At 56.2% G+C, this 14802-nt stretch overlaps 1 protein-coding gene across 2 annotated transcripts; it reads right to left on the bottom strand.

Annotated features, from left to right (window-relative positions):
- Positions 1-1368: 1368 nt before the first annotated feature.
- On the bottom strand, positions 1369-13087 carry GRM2 (glutamate metabotropic receptor 2). 2 transcript variants are annotated; one of them, XM_082414897.1, is made up of 6 exons: positions 12953-13087; positions 10669-11251; positions 7367-8204; positions 4775-5850; positions 2590-2770; positions 1369-2334 (listed from the first exon to the last, which is right to left on the bottom strand). In XM_082414897.1, the coding sequence occupies exons 2-6, from the start codon at positions 11116-11118 to the stop codon at positions 2261-2263; spliced, it is 2619 nt and encodes an 872-aa protein (XP_082271023.1). In that variant the 5' UTR covers positions 11119-11251; positions 12953-13087; the 3' UTR covers positions 1369-2260. The 2 variants fall into 2 exon arrangements, with proteins under 2 accessions (XP_082271023.1, XP_082271024.1); XM_082414898.1 differs by lacking the exon at positions 12953-13087 and adding an exon at positions 9941-10166 and having other exon boundaries at positions 10669-10740.
- Between the last annotated feature and the right edge of the window lie 1715 nt (positions 13088-14802).

Raw genomic sequence — 14802 nt, 5'->3', positions numbered from 1 at the left:
TTGGATGGGTGGCAGGGATAGAAGGAGAGTCTTCACTGAATACACTTTGTACCTTTTTAGCTGTGAACCATGTTAATTACTACCTTTTAAAACTTATTATTACATTTTAAGGAAAATACACTTGAGCCATGCGAAGGAGGGTTGCTTTTCAGTTGCAAGAGGAGTTGCAGAATTGCTCAGTTGCAGAGCCCTGTCTTGGCCTGCCCAGGGCCTGGGAGGGTGGGCAAATGTTCCTTGGATCCAGTTTAGCATGAAGACCCAGAAAAGGCCACACTGGAAGCAGGGAACAGCACCACAGGTCCCATGGGGCGCAGCGCCCTGATGCCTGGTCACTAGGGGCTGCACCCAGGCCTGGGTCATGCAGGGCAGGGATCTGGGGCAGAGACACCCCAGTAGTGTTGCCAAAATGAGCAAATGAAAATACAGGCTGCCCAGTTAAGTTGGAATGTCACATAAACAGTAAAAATGTTTAGTGTAACTATGTCCCAAACATCGCATGAGATATACTTATACCAAAAAGGTTTCCATTGTTCATATGACATTCAAACTTGACTGGGCATTCTGTATTTTATTTGGCATCCCTACACCCCAAATATTGGCTGGAGAGGAAAAGCCACTCTTGCAATTTTCTTTTTTCAGTTTTCTGTTTTCATTTCTTAAATTGTTAACCCAAATTTCCACAGCCTTACCAGACTATAGATGCAAATGAATTCACTTAAAAATAACAAATGTCGGGACTTCCCTGGTGGTCCAGTGGGTAAGACTCCGCGCTTCCAATGCAGGGGGCTCGGTGGGAACTAGATCCCACGTGCATGCCGCAACTAAAAGATCCTGCATGCCACAAAGAAGAGCCCACGTGCCGTAACTAAGACCCGGCGCTGCCAAAGTAAAAATAAATTTAAAAAACAAAAAACAAATGTCCCTGGTCTGCCCGTCTCCCAGTGCAGGACCTCGTCCCTCTAAGATACCGCAGTCTGGGGCCTTGCCCAAAAAGTCAGGTTCCTCTGCTCCTGTTGTAGCTGGGTGCCCACTGCCCGCTAGGCCACAGGAGGGCAGCGGTTGCTTGGCTGAGTCGTGTCCGAGCCTGTGCCTGGGCGCCCTCTGCTGGTGAGTCCCAGACTGCAAACGCGGGGGCTGCTGGAGGGCGCCGGGCTCCACAATCCCACGGCGGGGCGAGCGCCTCCAGGGATGGGAAAAAGGCCCCCTTCTCCCACCTCTCACCGGGTCCGACAGCAGATGGTCTCTCCAACTGCCCTCCCTACCTCACCTCCTCCCTCCTCACGCCCTCTTCCTGGCTTTGTTCGCGCCACGTGAACAGGCGATGCTCCAGCCTGTGCCTCCTCTTGGCTCCCTCCACCCCAAACGCTCAGCCTGGCTCTGAGCTGACCAAAGGCTCCTCCAAGTGCCAGGCAGGGCAGACAATGGAAAAGCCCACAGTTCCCAAGGTCACAGTCAGCTGCCTCGCCTGCTCCATCACCCACATCGTCCACGTCCTCCCCCAGACTGCCAGGTGAGCTTGTGTCCATTTAAATCTCCCATCCTCACCCCAGTAGTGACTTGGCCTGTCTGTAGCAGCTCCTTTCAAGGAAGGATGGCTTATTCATTTTCTGTGTCTCCACCAGGCGGGACTGTGTCTGTCTTGTGGCCACCAGATCCTCCTAGCATAGGCACAGAGCAGAGTGAACAAATACTAGCAAAATGAAGGTTGAGAGGCTGTGGTGGGGGTGAGGGGCCTCCCTGGATCAGAGGCAAAGAGTGATTTTTTTTTTAATAAAGACACTTTATTTACAGATAATACAAAATAAACCACAGGACAAACTACTGTGCAGGGGGAGCGACAGCCCCCATTTTGACCCCCCTCCCCATCCCAGAATAACTTATATAAAAAATTTAAAAGGTTCTAGAAGGAGGGAGGGGCAGGGCTGGAAGCACCTTTGCTGATTGGGGATTGGGGCCTTCAGTCCTCAGCCAGCCGGTTCCAGTGCAGAGTGGACCTTGGCTTGCTCCCTTCCAAGTCCTGGGCCAGGCAAGGAGGGGACACAGCTTCAAGGGCAGTTGGTGGTCGTTATAGAGGCTCCCAGACCAAGGACCCTGACTTCTGACTCTGAAGGGTTGGAGTGAATAGGTTGGTAAGTGGCGCTGGGGGTGGGCATGGGGTTGGCATTATTGCAGTGCTCCAGCTATCTTCCTCCTGGCCCTGGACACGGGTCTGCACCGGCTTCTGGGGAGCAGCCGTGTCGGGGCAGGAGTGTGGGGATCCTCAAAGCGATGATGTTGTTGAGTCCACCACCTCGCGGCCGTTGCAGACAGTGGGGACAAACTGGGAGCCAGACCCTAGGGAAAGGAAGCTGGAGGTTGGGGCCAGTCCCAAGGTCCCTTATACAGTAAGGCAGGCAGCGGGGAAGCAGGGCTGCGGAGAGCAGCTCACCATCACCCCCCCCACCCTCTCCTGTCCAGCCTCATCTAGGGGGCACTTTACCCCCAGCCAAGGAATCTCAGCAACCCAGGGAGTTGCCCCCATGATGAGGAACTAAGGTGGGGAGAGGGGGCACAGGTGGAGAGGGGTCTTAGAAATAGATGGACGCTGACCTGGGCCGAGGCTGGAGCCGGCTCTGGCAGCTGCACTGCTGAAGCGGCTGGTGGGTGCGCGGTGGCTAACCACATTCTTCTGTGGCTGGAACAGGATGATGTGCAGCTTGGGCGCGAAGAGACAGCCGAGCACCACAGAGCCGCTGAGGCTGACCGACACGCACATGGTGGTGGTCTGCACCTGTGACGGGAGAGGTCAAGGATGAGTCTGTCCCACAGGCCTGGGCCTGGACCCAGGAACCCTGCCCAGGAGGTGGGGTAAGGAGCAGGGGAGACCGTAAGCATCCAACACTGGACCTTGGTCCATCTGCCAAGCTCCAAAGAATTTTTAGGAAGGTTGGGCACAGTCCCAGCATCAGCCCCAGTGCACTGTCTTCCAGGACGACCAGAGTTCTAGCTGTGGGGGTGAACATGCAGGGTGCATGTGGGAGTGCGTGTGCAGGCATGTGTGTGTGTGCGGGTGTGTGTAGGGGTGCAGGTATGGAGTGCATGCATGTAAGGGCATGAATATCTGTACGGGGGGTGTGTATGTAGGGGGTGGTGAGAGTGTGCAGTTGTGTGTGCAAGTATAGGATGCATGTATATGGATGTGTGGGAAGATGTGGATGTTTGCCAGGTGTGCTGGTATGTGCACGTGTGTGAGTGTAGGGATACGTGTGTGCGCGCATGTGTGTGTGGGTACTGTGTGTGTACATGCCAGGTAAGTCCTTAGCCACCTATGATTGGCATGCAAATGCAAATCATATGCAAATGCAGGCTGAGTCAGAGCAGATTCCCTCCCCAGCTCTGGCCTCCACTGCCCAGGCTGGTGGCCCAGCAGGTGCAAGAGCAGCCAAGCCCAGCCGTCCCTGATCACCGGCAATGCCCACCATACCTCTGTCCTGAGGGAAAGGGCTTTTGCAGGGGCTCTTGCCTCGATTTTCCTGTTCCTTTCATTGTTAAAATTGTCAGCTCAGACCCTGCTCTATACTCCCAAGCTGAGCGACCTTAGGCAAGGAATTGAACCTCCCTGAGTCTCCATTTCTTCATCTGTAAAATGGGGAGAGCCACAGAATTTACTCCAGAGTTGTGAGGATTACCCAAGATTATCCTCTGATTGTTCAGAGCTCAGCTCACCTGTCACCTCCTTGGGGAGGCCTGCCCTGACCACTCCATCTGAAGCAGCCATTGCCCCTTGAAGCTGAGGAGACCCGTTGAGCACTCAGTGCCAGTTGGAATTTTGCTAGGAAGCCACCAACTGGGGTACAGTTTTCACCTGCTTTGACCTTCCTGAACCCTACACCCCAGATCTCCTCCCCCTCTTTGCTTCACCTTTCCTGACCTCCCTGGTTTCATCTCTCAACCCCAGAGTCACACAGCTCTGGGGGCACCACGCCACACTGCACAGCTCCAAGGGGCATCAAAGCATTGTACCCTCTGGGGCTGCTGGTTTAATAGCCCTGCCATTCCCATTCCTGCTTCACTCTCACCTCTGCCTACCTTTCCACCATGTACACCCCACCACCTCAACTCCAGGTGAGGGGGAGGGCAATGCAGACCCTCTGCTCCAATCAGCTTCCGTATTGGCTGCCCTCCCCACCTCCTCCACCCTACCTATTCCCACCTGCCTGTGCTGCAGAGTCCAGTTCAAGGACCCGTCTTCCAAAAAGCCCTCTCTGACTTCCTACACACTCATACACACACCACCACCACCACCACCACACACACACCTCCCTCTTCTGTATTCTCACTGGGGCCTTTTGTCAACCTAAACCAGTCAGCAGCTCTTTGGTCAATCACCCTGCTAGCCCGGAGCTCCACAAGAGCAGAGACCAGGGCTGCCCTTCTGCAGCCAACCCCTCAGTGGAGCAGGGTAGAGCCTCTGCTCATTTGGACATATTTCGGCACCTCCACCTCCACCCAGGTTAGGAGATAACATCTGAGTCCTGAAATCTCTTCTCAGCTCTAATTCCTCCACCTCCATGGCCATTTCCCCAGGCCCCACTCAGCCTTCCCACCTTCCCCTGGGGTCCACTCCTAACTGGGCCACCACAAGCTGTGTGCTCCTGGGTGAGGATTTAACCTGTTGGAGCCTCAGAGTTACCAGAAGATTAAATGAGATATCAGGAAATAGAAGGTCCTGTGTCCCACTCCACCCTGCCCCCCACCCCCCCAGCCTCAGCCCACCCTGGAGCAGGTAGCTCACCCGGTAGTCACTGGAGGTGACATAGAAGATGGGCAGGAAGGCCAGCCAGATGATGCAGGTGGTGTACATGGTGAAGCCGATGAACTTGGCCTCATTGAAGTTTTCAGGGCACTTGCGGGTCTTGAAGGCATAGAGTGTGCAGAGCGCAATGAGGAGCACATTGTAGGCCAGCGAGCCCAGCATGCTTGCATCGCGGTGGTTGCAGCGCAATGTCACTACCTCCCGCCGCTCAGGGGCTGTCTCCTTGCCCGTGCCTGGTGCCTCCACCACCAGCCAGGCAGCCACGATGAGCAGCTGGCCCGAGATAAGGGCCAGACAGATGGCCACCTGCGAGGCAGGGCTGATGAAGCGTGGCCGCTGCGCTCCCTCCCGGGCCCCACCGAAGATGCGCGCAATGCGGTTGGTCTTGGTGAGCAGGGCCGAGTAGCAGATGGAGAAGGCAGTGCCCAAACCGAGGCGCCGTAAGGTGCACACCACTGTGGACGGCTTGGCAATGAAGACGAAGGTCATGCAGTAGCAGAGGAAGACACCACCCAGCAGGATGTAGCAGAGCTCCCGGCCAGAGGCCTTGACCACCGGGGTGGCATTGTGCCGCACGAAGACACCCAGTACAAAGAGGGTGACCAGGGCGCCTAGGCAGGCGATGGTGACAGGTCCCACGGCCCAGGCATCGCCCCAGCGGATGTACTCCTGGGGCAGCTCAAAGCAGCCAGTCAGGCTGGCATTGGGCCAGTAGCCCAGGCCACAGTCAGCACAGGTGAACTCATCCAGCCGGTACTCGTAGGGCTGGCAAGGGATGCAGAGCCAGCAGCAGACCTCCCCCGGCTGCATGCTTTTCACCTCATTCTGGAGGCAGGGCTCACTGCAGCGAGAGGCGGGCAGGGGCCCGGCTGAGAGGGAGGCCCATGGGATGAGGCTGGTGTCCAGGGTCAGGCCTTCTGCCCAGTAGCCCACCTTCTGGTAGCGATAGCGCCCACTGCCTGCCCGCAGATAGGTGAAGATATTGTAGCGACCAATACCGTCCCCAAAGCGGTCGAAGCGGACCTCACTGTGGGTGTCAGCTGGGCGGAAGGGGGCTAGGGTTGGGGAGGGAAGGAAGAGAGGGTTGGATTGGTGGGTCATCCTGATGTGACCTCAACCCTAACATAGAACTCAAACCCCAAAGCTTAGGTCAGTCCTCATCCTTTTGATCCTCATCCCAGCACTAAAGCCAGCCTAACCCCAGCCATTTTTCTAAATGAGTGGCTACAACAAACCCCAACCCTAAGCCCCAAATAGAACCCCAACCTTAAAATCCAGGCACCTCCACAAACCTAATGCCCACACCAATCCCCAACCATGACTCCCAAAACCCAGCCTTAGACCTTCCAACCCAGACCCCAGACCCCAACTTTATCCCAACACACACCACAGCCCTTTCCCCAAACCTACCATGGAGACCCCCTAAGGCTAAACTCGACCTTAGGTCTAGTCCTGGTCCTACTTTTAATCCCATCAATGACATCCCCAGCTCCAGCCCTGGGCAATCCTAACACGGATCCCAGTGCAAGCTGAATCCCAACCTCAGTGGTCACCTGGGACCACCAATGTTCACCAGAATATGCTTGGCAGGCAGCTCACAAATCACTCTACTCCCCATCCCCATTCCCCTGTGAACCTCACATCTCTCAGCCAGGCTCAGAAGGCAGGTACCCCTGTCATCCCAGGTCCCAGTGAGAAATGGTGTTCAAGTTAGCAGATCATGTACTTAAGGCCCCGTGGTGAATGGTGCAGCCTGGTGTTGAATGCAGGTCCCCCGCAGCCCCTACCCTTTCTACCCAAAAAAGTCCTCAAAATCCAACTTGAGCCCTACCGTAAATTCCACTTAGCCCAGTGGGCTAAATTTAGCCTTGTTCTAATGTCAACCCAATCAGACCCAAATGCAACACTAACCCCCACTCTGATTCTCCCATAACTCTGAATGTCAGTCTTATTGGAATTACTATTCCTCTTGATCCTGGTCCAGTACTCCAAGCTTTGTCAGCCCTGGCACCCTCTCTCACTGTTCCCACAGTGATTCTTCCTGAAGCACAACGATGATTCTGAGGCATTTATTTTTCTTGAAGCTGGAACTCCTATTAAAATAACTTTTGGTTTGAAGAGACTGTGGCCACCTTGAGTGGAAAACCAAGATCAGGGAGAGAAATTTTCCTGGAAAATAGAGTGTCATCCTGATGCAGCTTTCTTCTGACTCTCACTGGTATTTTGCTGCCTGACAATAGGCTTGAGGTCTCCTGATCCCTACTCCCTGCATGATAAAGAGACAGGAGATAAAGGGCAAGGCCCAAGCAGGAACCAGAGATCCTCACAGTGAAGGACCAGGCCAGACGTCTACTCTCTGGAAGGAACTCAGAAAGTGGAACCTTAGTCCTGGCTCCTGTTGGAGTCCTCTCTGCCTAGCTGTCCTTGTCCTGGCTCTGACACCAGCCCCTTGGGTAATGCCCTTATTTGCTATGGGCTATGTTTTCTTAGCCATGTACTAGAACCTGAGGGCCTGTTCCCTTTCACCCTCCGAGGGCAAGCTGCCTGGTGGACACTGGCCAGCACCATTACCATCGAATTTGACGTTGAGCACGAAGTCTTTGTAGAGGCGGCGCCCGTTGACAGGCCGCATTGCATCACAGAGGCGGGTGGTGTTGGGGCAGAGGGCACGATGCATGTTGTGCAGTGCGTGGGCCATGGCATACACCGCATTGACCACAAACATGATCTTGGACTCTTGCTCAAAGGGCACAGCCTGCAGGGAGTGGGCTGCACAGTCTCTCTGCCGGAAGCTGCAGCGGAACCTCTGCTCCCAGAACTCGCGGAACCAGGGGTTCCGGCTGTTATTCCACGGGTCCAGGCTCCGGAAGTAGGAGGCAAAGTCGCTGATGGGGTAGGAAGCCAGCTCTATGGTGATGGCACCTTCAGCAGCGCCCTCACTACCTGCCACCACGCTCTCCAGGGCCCCCCAGCCATCGCTGGCCACCCAGGTGAAGCTGGCATTGAGACGCTGGGTGGCAGCGAGGAGCTCACGGGCATCCTCGGAACGGGTGAACAGGACAGCCACGCGGGCACTGGGTTTCTGCAGCAGGGCTCGCACCACGCCCTCGAAGGCTGTGCGGCTCATAGCACGGCCCACCTTCTCCGAGGTGGCCACACAGATGTTGCGGGCACGGGCCTCTAGCTCAAAGGCTTCGATGCCTGTCTCGCCATAGTCGCCCTCGGATGCCACAGTGGACACGTAGGTCCAGTTGAAGAAGCGGAGAATCTCAGCCATGGCTTTGGCTTGGAAGAAGTCAGGGGGCACCGTGCGGGCAAAGTAGTCATAGCGGGACTTGTCACTCAGCTTGGCACTGGTGGATGCATAGCTGATCTGAGGGATCTGAAATAGCCGCAGGAGGTTGGCCACCTGGGGGAGGGGTAGAGAGGGCGAAGATAGAGACCAAGTCAAATGCTGGAGACAGATGTGCCCCCACAGCTATCGGACCTTGGGAACAAGTGCCCATGTGGTTGGCCCTGAGGTCTCCCTCTCCCAAAAGACCTGTATCTTGTCTTGATGTGTCTTCCCCCTGGTGGCAGGGAGTTTTCTATCCCTTCCCAAGGGCTGAGAAAGACCCAGGGCCAAGGCACCAGGGTCCTGAGCCACACCTGAACCCCTTTGCTGTCTCCCTTCAGACTCATGGCAGTAACAAAAAGAGAGAGCTAAGGGAAGGCCCAAGTCCTGGGTGGAGAGAGGTTGGCCACTGGCTGCACAGGGAAAAGGAGGCCCTAGATGGCAAGTGGGACGCTCAGGGCTCTTAAGCTCTCTACCCCGGAGTCAATTCTGATGGGATGATGGAGAAAGAAGGAAAAGACTCCCCCAGGATGACCCAGATTTGAGGGCTCCATAGCCCTGAAAGCCCAAGAGTTGGTCTCCACTGGATGCCTGAGCCAGAAATAAACAAGGCGTCCTGCCTAACACTGCCTGCCTGGCAGCCGATCTCCCACACCCAGATCCCTGGGACCTGCCCCTAAGAGTGGGGTCCAGCCAAGGACCAGGTGGGATGGTGGGTAGGTGAGAGCAGGGCATGGCCCAGGTTCCACAAGCGGGAGTTAGGTCCTGTATTTGCAAGTGGGACACAGGTTTTTACTCTGACAGTGTCAATGCCTTCCCTGTACTTTCTAACTCTGTGCCCCTGGGCAAGTTAGCAAACCTCCCTGAGCCTCAGTTTCTCATTCCTGCCTTACAAGGTTGATGAGCAGATAAAAATGATATATGTGAAGCCACAATGCCTGGAAGATGATAGGGGTTTTGGCAAGAGAGAAGGGACCAGAATAAGGAGGAATCATTAACAGGCAGGTGCAGCCTATGGATAAAGGACTGAGCTCTGCTTTGACCCAGACAAGGAAAAAGCAGACTGATGTTGAGGTGTGGGCCCTGCTGCAGGAGGCAGGCAACTTGGGGTTGGAGAGAGGTAATTGGGCTCCTGGAGATGAATACGTGGAGCCCTGAAGAGAATTGTGAAGAGCAGGTGCTGGGAAAGCACCCCAGAGGCCCCTGCAGACATCAGCAGGTGGGAGGCTGCCTACCCATCCTTGCCCCCACCCCAGGGCTGCAGATGTAGGTGCTGGTACAGCCACACCTGTCCAAGCTACTGCTGGCCACTTCCAGTAGCTGGGACTAGCAGGACCGGTGATTCATTCCCTGCAATAGGGGTATGAGCAGGCCTCCCCAACCCCAGGACAGAAGCTGCCTTCATGGTTTAGACTCCTGCTTCCTTTCTCCTAAACAAGCCTTCCAGGTCAGGGGTCCTGGCCCTGCTTCTGATGGCAATGCCCTCTGCTAGCCTCCTAAAGGAAGCTGAGGCCCCAGACAAGGCCCTCCTTGCAACTCCCAACCCCAGTCCCAGCTCTGGCCTCACCTTCCAGCAGCCTATGTCAGGCACCAGGAAGGTAAGGGTCCAAGCAAGAGGAGGAACCCAGTCAGGGACAGGGAGGATCCCACCTGGGCTAAAGCAGCCAGGTGTGGCAAGGGACATTAGCTGACCCCGTACCCTCTGCTGACCCCTTGTGGGAGAACAGGAGGAGGGAGGACCTGGTTCCCTCTCCTTCCCACCCCTTCAAATCCTACACCCACTGAAGACCCTTGGGTACCCTCCTCCTCACCTCCACACACATCCTGCTTCTCTTCCTTCTGGGCCCCCAACCCCTGTTTCTCTTCTCTGGTTTGCTCTTGGCTTCTATCTTCCACCCCTTTCCAATCCAAAGAGAGATGATCTGACAGTCCCGGAAGTCCTTGGCTGAGAGCCCTAGGTTCACGTCTCCACTTTGTGAGCACCTGGACTTGTGTCTTGCCTCTCTCCAAGCCTCAGTTTCCTCATCTATGAAATGGCTTAATAACAATAGTAGCTAATGTTGATTATGCCATTACGATCTGCCAGGCCCCGATTCATGCTTTGCATGTATTACCTCATTAAATTTCCACCACACCCCTAAGAGTGGTAAGTATTATGAGTCCCATTTTATAAGGATGAAACTGAGGCACAGAAGAGAGAAATAATGTCCAGAGTCACACAGTAAGTGGGAGAGCCAGGATTCAAAACTAGAGTTCTGACACAAAACGCCTATTAAGTTTCTTAGGGCTGTATAACATCAGACGTGTGTGTGCATGTGTGTATGTGTTGGAAGTGGGATGCTTTCCTTGCACAGTCTCTAAAATTCTACTCCCATTTTGCCGCAGGGGCACTTTCTTAGTATTCTGTAAAAAGCTACTCAAAGGAAGCTTCTAGTCCCTCTTCTAATGCATGGTAGCCCAGAGCCCCTGCTCAGCAGGAATTCCAGGTCCCCACCTCTGGCCTCCCTCCCCAGCCCCCACTTAAACAGCCCCCATGTACCTGGATGGAGACATCGCTGTAGGAGCCGCCAATGACACCAGTGATGGCAGTGGGAGCATCACCATGGGTGGCATAAGAACCATCGGGGCAAACGTGGCGTGAGCCATCGGCACCATGGCTGAGTGATGCACGAACGAAGTCAAGTGCCTGCTCCAGGGCATGTGTGTCCTTGGAGCAACTGTCGAGTATGTGCGCACCCAGGCGCACGCCCGGCAGCAGGCTCGGGTCATGGTTGATATGATCCAGTGCAAAAAGCATGGCCTCCAGGCGCTGGATGCCACGATGTTCATTGACAGGACCACACTCCTCTGCTGGGCCGCCCTTCTGGTGTACCGGAAACAGCCCACCCAGAATCAGGTCCCCCTCCAGGGTCAGCACCTTCTTGGCTGGGCCCTCAGCCACAGCGCCCCACAGCAGCAGCAGAGCCAGGAACCCAAGCAGTGATCCCATGGCCCCAAAGGGGATGGATGGGTCCAGCAGACCTGGGCCTCCAGGGGGTGAGGGCAGAAGCAGCAAAGGCAAAGAGAGGTGTAAATAGACCAGGAAAGGACAGACAGGAAAAGGATGAGGAGGGACCCAGCTCCTGCAGAGAGAGAGAGAGAGACAGACAGACAGACAGACAAACAGGTAGGGAACAGTGGAACCTGAGAGTGGCTACCCCTTCTGACTCTGCCTCCCGCAAACTCCTTTCCCAGGAACTGAGGAGCCAGGGAGAGGTGGTGCCCCTAACTAGGATGAGAAACTCCTGGGACACTCCTTTGGCCTGTCTCTCAGCCCTGCCCAGATCTGGGGCTGGAGATGGGCTCTGGGCTCATCCCAAATTTAGCAGAGATGGAGGATTACAGAGAGTAGAGGCTCAAACAGAAAACAGAAGACCCAGAAGAATGTCCAACACCCTGCACAAACCTCCCGGGACTCCAAAGTCAACAGCTTTGCAGCAGAAGGTCACAGTTACAAACTTGGGAGTCCAGTCCCTATCCTGAGCCTTGGATTTCCAGAGAGGAGCCATTGCTGGCTGAGAACCCACCAGGGAAGAGGGAAGGAAGAGTCTCTAAAGGGTAGTTAGTCTCCAACCTCTAGGGAAACTGAAGCCCAGGTGAGCACCCAAGGTTCCCAGCCTCTCGTTCTTAAAAAGCCATCCCCAACGCCCCCTGACTGGGGAAGTAATAGACTCTAGGCTTTGGAAGTTAGATAGCAAGGTAGAGAGGCTGGCCCTAGGGAGGGACACCGAAGTGACCACAGGTCCTGAAGTCAACAGGGAAAGTAGATGTGAGTGTATGTGTGTGTCAGGGGTGGGGGTGGGCAGTCCATCTGGTCAAAATCTCAAAACAGGGCTCAAGGTGTGATTTTGGACACCCTAGCACTGTGTAGACTGCCGTTTGGGACTTTTTGCTTTCGTTTTCTCTTCAGCTCAGAACCAAGCAGAGAAAGTCACCATCTCCAGTCTCCCCATCCTTGGTCTCAGGGCCCTGTCCATCCTGGCCCTGGCCCTCAGAGACCCTGCCTCCCTCTTCCACTCTGCACCCTATATTTGTGCCCCAGCTGCCCTCCCAGACACCCATCCCACACAGGCTCTCACAATCACACAGGCTTGGGAAGGCTAGCAGAGGGAAACTGAGCCTGAAGAAGGGCAGAACTAGTTGAAGGACCCCATATCCTGGCCACAGAGACTGGGGCTCTTCACTTTGCCCCCTCAGCTCCCCAGGGTTAATCTGCCACTGAGGCTAGGCCAGAAGAACTGCGATCCTGTGCATACCCAAAAAGAAGCAGCTCAAGCAGGCAAACAGGAGAGAGAGGTAAGCATGAAGACCAACACAGATGGGGACACGGACCCAGATGGGGGCTGAGGCCCAAACTGGTCAAGACCACGATACTCCCACAGGGGTGGCTGGGACCAAAGCTCCAACAAGGGACAGAACCCTGAAGGGAGAGAGAACCCTAGAAGGGGGCAACCTGGGGGCCTGGGCCACAAAATTCAGGGAGGGAGCGATGGAGCCTGAGAGGCTGAGACAAAGACAGAGGCACAGACAGAAAGACTGACCAAAGGACGGAGGAGCAGGAAGAACGAGGGATCGAGATGCAGGGCGTGCGTTCTTTGGGGAGGAAAGGCGGGACGCCTAGGGCTGTCTTCCCGCTTCCCGGAGCTCCTGGCAAGCGTTGTCTGGACGCCCTGGCCAGTCCCAGCCCCAGGAGCCCCAGAACTCGAGGGCCCGTGGGACCCCAGGACGTGGGGTCAGGATCGATAAGGTCGGTGGCGGCCGCGGCACCACCAGGCTTACCCTACCTTGCGCGCCCGGCTCTGGTGCGGAGAAAAACGGAGAGGAGCCGGGGGCGCGGGGTTCCAGCTCCCGCTAGCGCGCTCGCTCGCTCGCTGGCTGGCTCGGCAGCTCTGCGCTCTCTGCCCGCCCGCTCAACCTGCAGCTTTCAATCGCGGCCCGCCCCGCCCCCGGCCCCGGCCCGCCCTCAGCCCCTCCTCCATTCCTCCCCATTCCCGATCTCCCGAGCCCAACCGGGCCTCCGCCTCCCTCCAGACTCCTCCAACGCTCCCCTCTTCAGGCGCACCGGCTCGGCGCTGTCCGCCGCGTGGTGCTGAATCCTCGGGCTCTCCCGCCCTGTGCTGGAGCAGGTGCCTCTTGGCCCCCTCCGCCCCAAGTCAGACTGCGTCCCAGAGAGCAGCGGGCATGAGGCACTGGGCTGGGAAGGTCACTGAGCCCCGGGAGGTGCGCACAGTGCTATGGGTTCCCATCTACGAGAGCGGGAGGGCTGGCCCTAGGGTAGTGGGGTCCACTGGGCGATAGGTAAAGGGGCACGTAGGAGATAGGTGGAGCGCTTAGCCTGCTGCATCCCTGTCCTCACACTGATTCTCCCTATCCATGAACTGCAGTTCCATCCACATGCCAGGCCTGGGGTGGGGGAACGTGTCTTCAGCCCCAAGTGCGAGCTGGGGCCTGAGTCACTAGAAGGAAGAGATGGAGTGGGGGGGAGGGAGAAGGATCAGAGGAGGATGGGACATTATCTTCCTTCCTGCAGATGACCTTTAAAGCCACTACACCCCCCACACATCCAGCCCTGACCTCCCCCCACCCCTCCACTAATCTCCACTCTCATGTGCAAAGGGCATTAATGGCAAAGAGATACCAATCTGGGGTGGGGGGTGGGGTTGCAGGACCAGGGACTCAGGGTCAACCCTGAGGGACAGGCTGGGGCTGGCAGGGGGATCTGGGAGGGAGGGGGCTGGGGAAGAGGCTCCTGAAACTGGCTGCTGCGTAGGAGGGAGCGGGAGCTGGAGCCCCAGCAGAGGGAGGACAGCTCTGAGAAGATATTCTTGAGTCTTCTTCCCTCCTGCAGCAGAGTGGGGAAGGATACCCCTGGGTAGGGGTGGTGGATAATCTGCATCGCCACACTGTACTGAGGGATTTGGAGAGGGGGGCTGCACCCAGATTTAGCCCCAGAGCCACAACGCACACACTAACATGTACTAAGGGGCACAGCATCTCTACACGTTCCCCTGGTGCTGCCCTTTCTTCCACAGGTGTCAGTAGAGGTAAGGCTAGCTCAGACGCATGCCAACGAGCACATGCTAATCCCAGGTCCCTCTGGTACACACACCTACATGTGGGCTTGGCGTTGGGGGTTGGGGAGCAGGGGGTTGCCACCAAGGAAGGACAGGCTTTTTCCCCGGACACAGAAACTGGACGCTCCACTGCTCTGGAAAGAGCACAGCTGTACAACAGACCAAGACATCAAACACAAACAAACTCCATCACTAATGTGAGGCAAGGTGGCTGCAGGATGAGGGTTAAGAGCTGTCAGACAAGGCTGGAGAGACAGACATGCTGTCTTCCAGCTCCTGCTGTTCCCACCCTCTCCGCTGTCTCAGAGCAACTGCTCCGTGGGATAGGTGAGTGATGGGCTGGGCCCCTGGAGCAGAGGGGCTGACAGTAGCAGGGTTCTGAGGTGAGAGGAGCTGCACAGCAGTCCCAGCCCACTCACCAAGGCAGCCTCACAAAAGACAAGGGGCTTTAAACACAGCACAAGCCCAAGTGGCCATTATATGGCCGGCAGCAAGTGAGCTGCATGGTCCCGCCACAGCACATGGACATGCAGTTACACACCCAGCTATGCAGCCACCAA

This window comes from Balaenoptera physalus (genome assembly GCF_965194825.1).
Source record: "Balaenoptera physalus genome assembly, chromosome: 11".
NCBI classification, from domain to species: domain Eukaryota; kingdom Metazoa; phylum Chordata; class Mammalia; order Artiodactyla; family Balaenopteridae; genus Balaenoptera; species Balaenoptera physalus.
Note: the sequence above shows the minus strand (reverse complement) of the source record. Positions and strands in the feature narration are given on the sequence as shown.

Excerpts from the sequence above, each read along its gene's own strand:
- GRM2 (XM_082414897.1), bottom strand. The coding sequence starts at position 11,118 with ATGGGATCACTGCTTGGGTTCCTGGCTCTGCTGCTGCTGTGGGGCGCT. Across the intron at positions 8,205-10,668 it reads ACAGCGATGTCTCCATCCAG|GTGGCCAACCTCCTGCGGCT; the intron begins GTACATGGGGGC and ends CCCCTCCCCCAG. Across the intron at positions 2,335-2,589 it reads CGGCTCCAGCCTCGGCCCAG|GGTCTGGCTCCCAGTTTGTC; the intron begins GTCAGCGTCCAT and ends TCCTTTCCCTAG.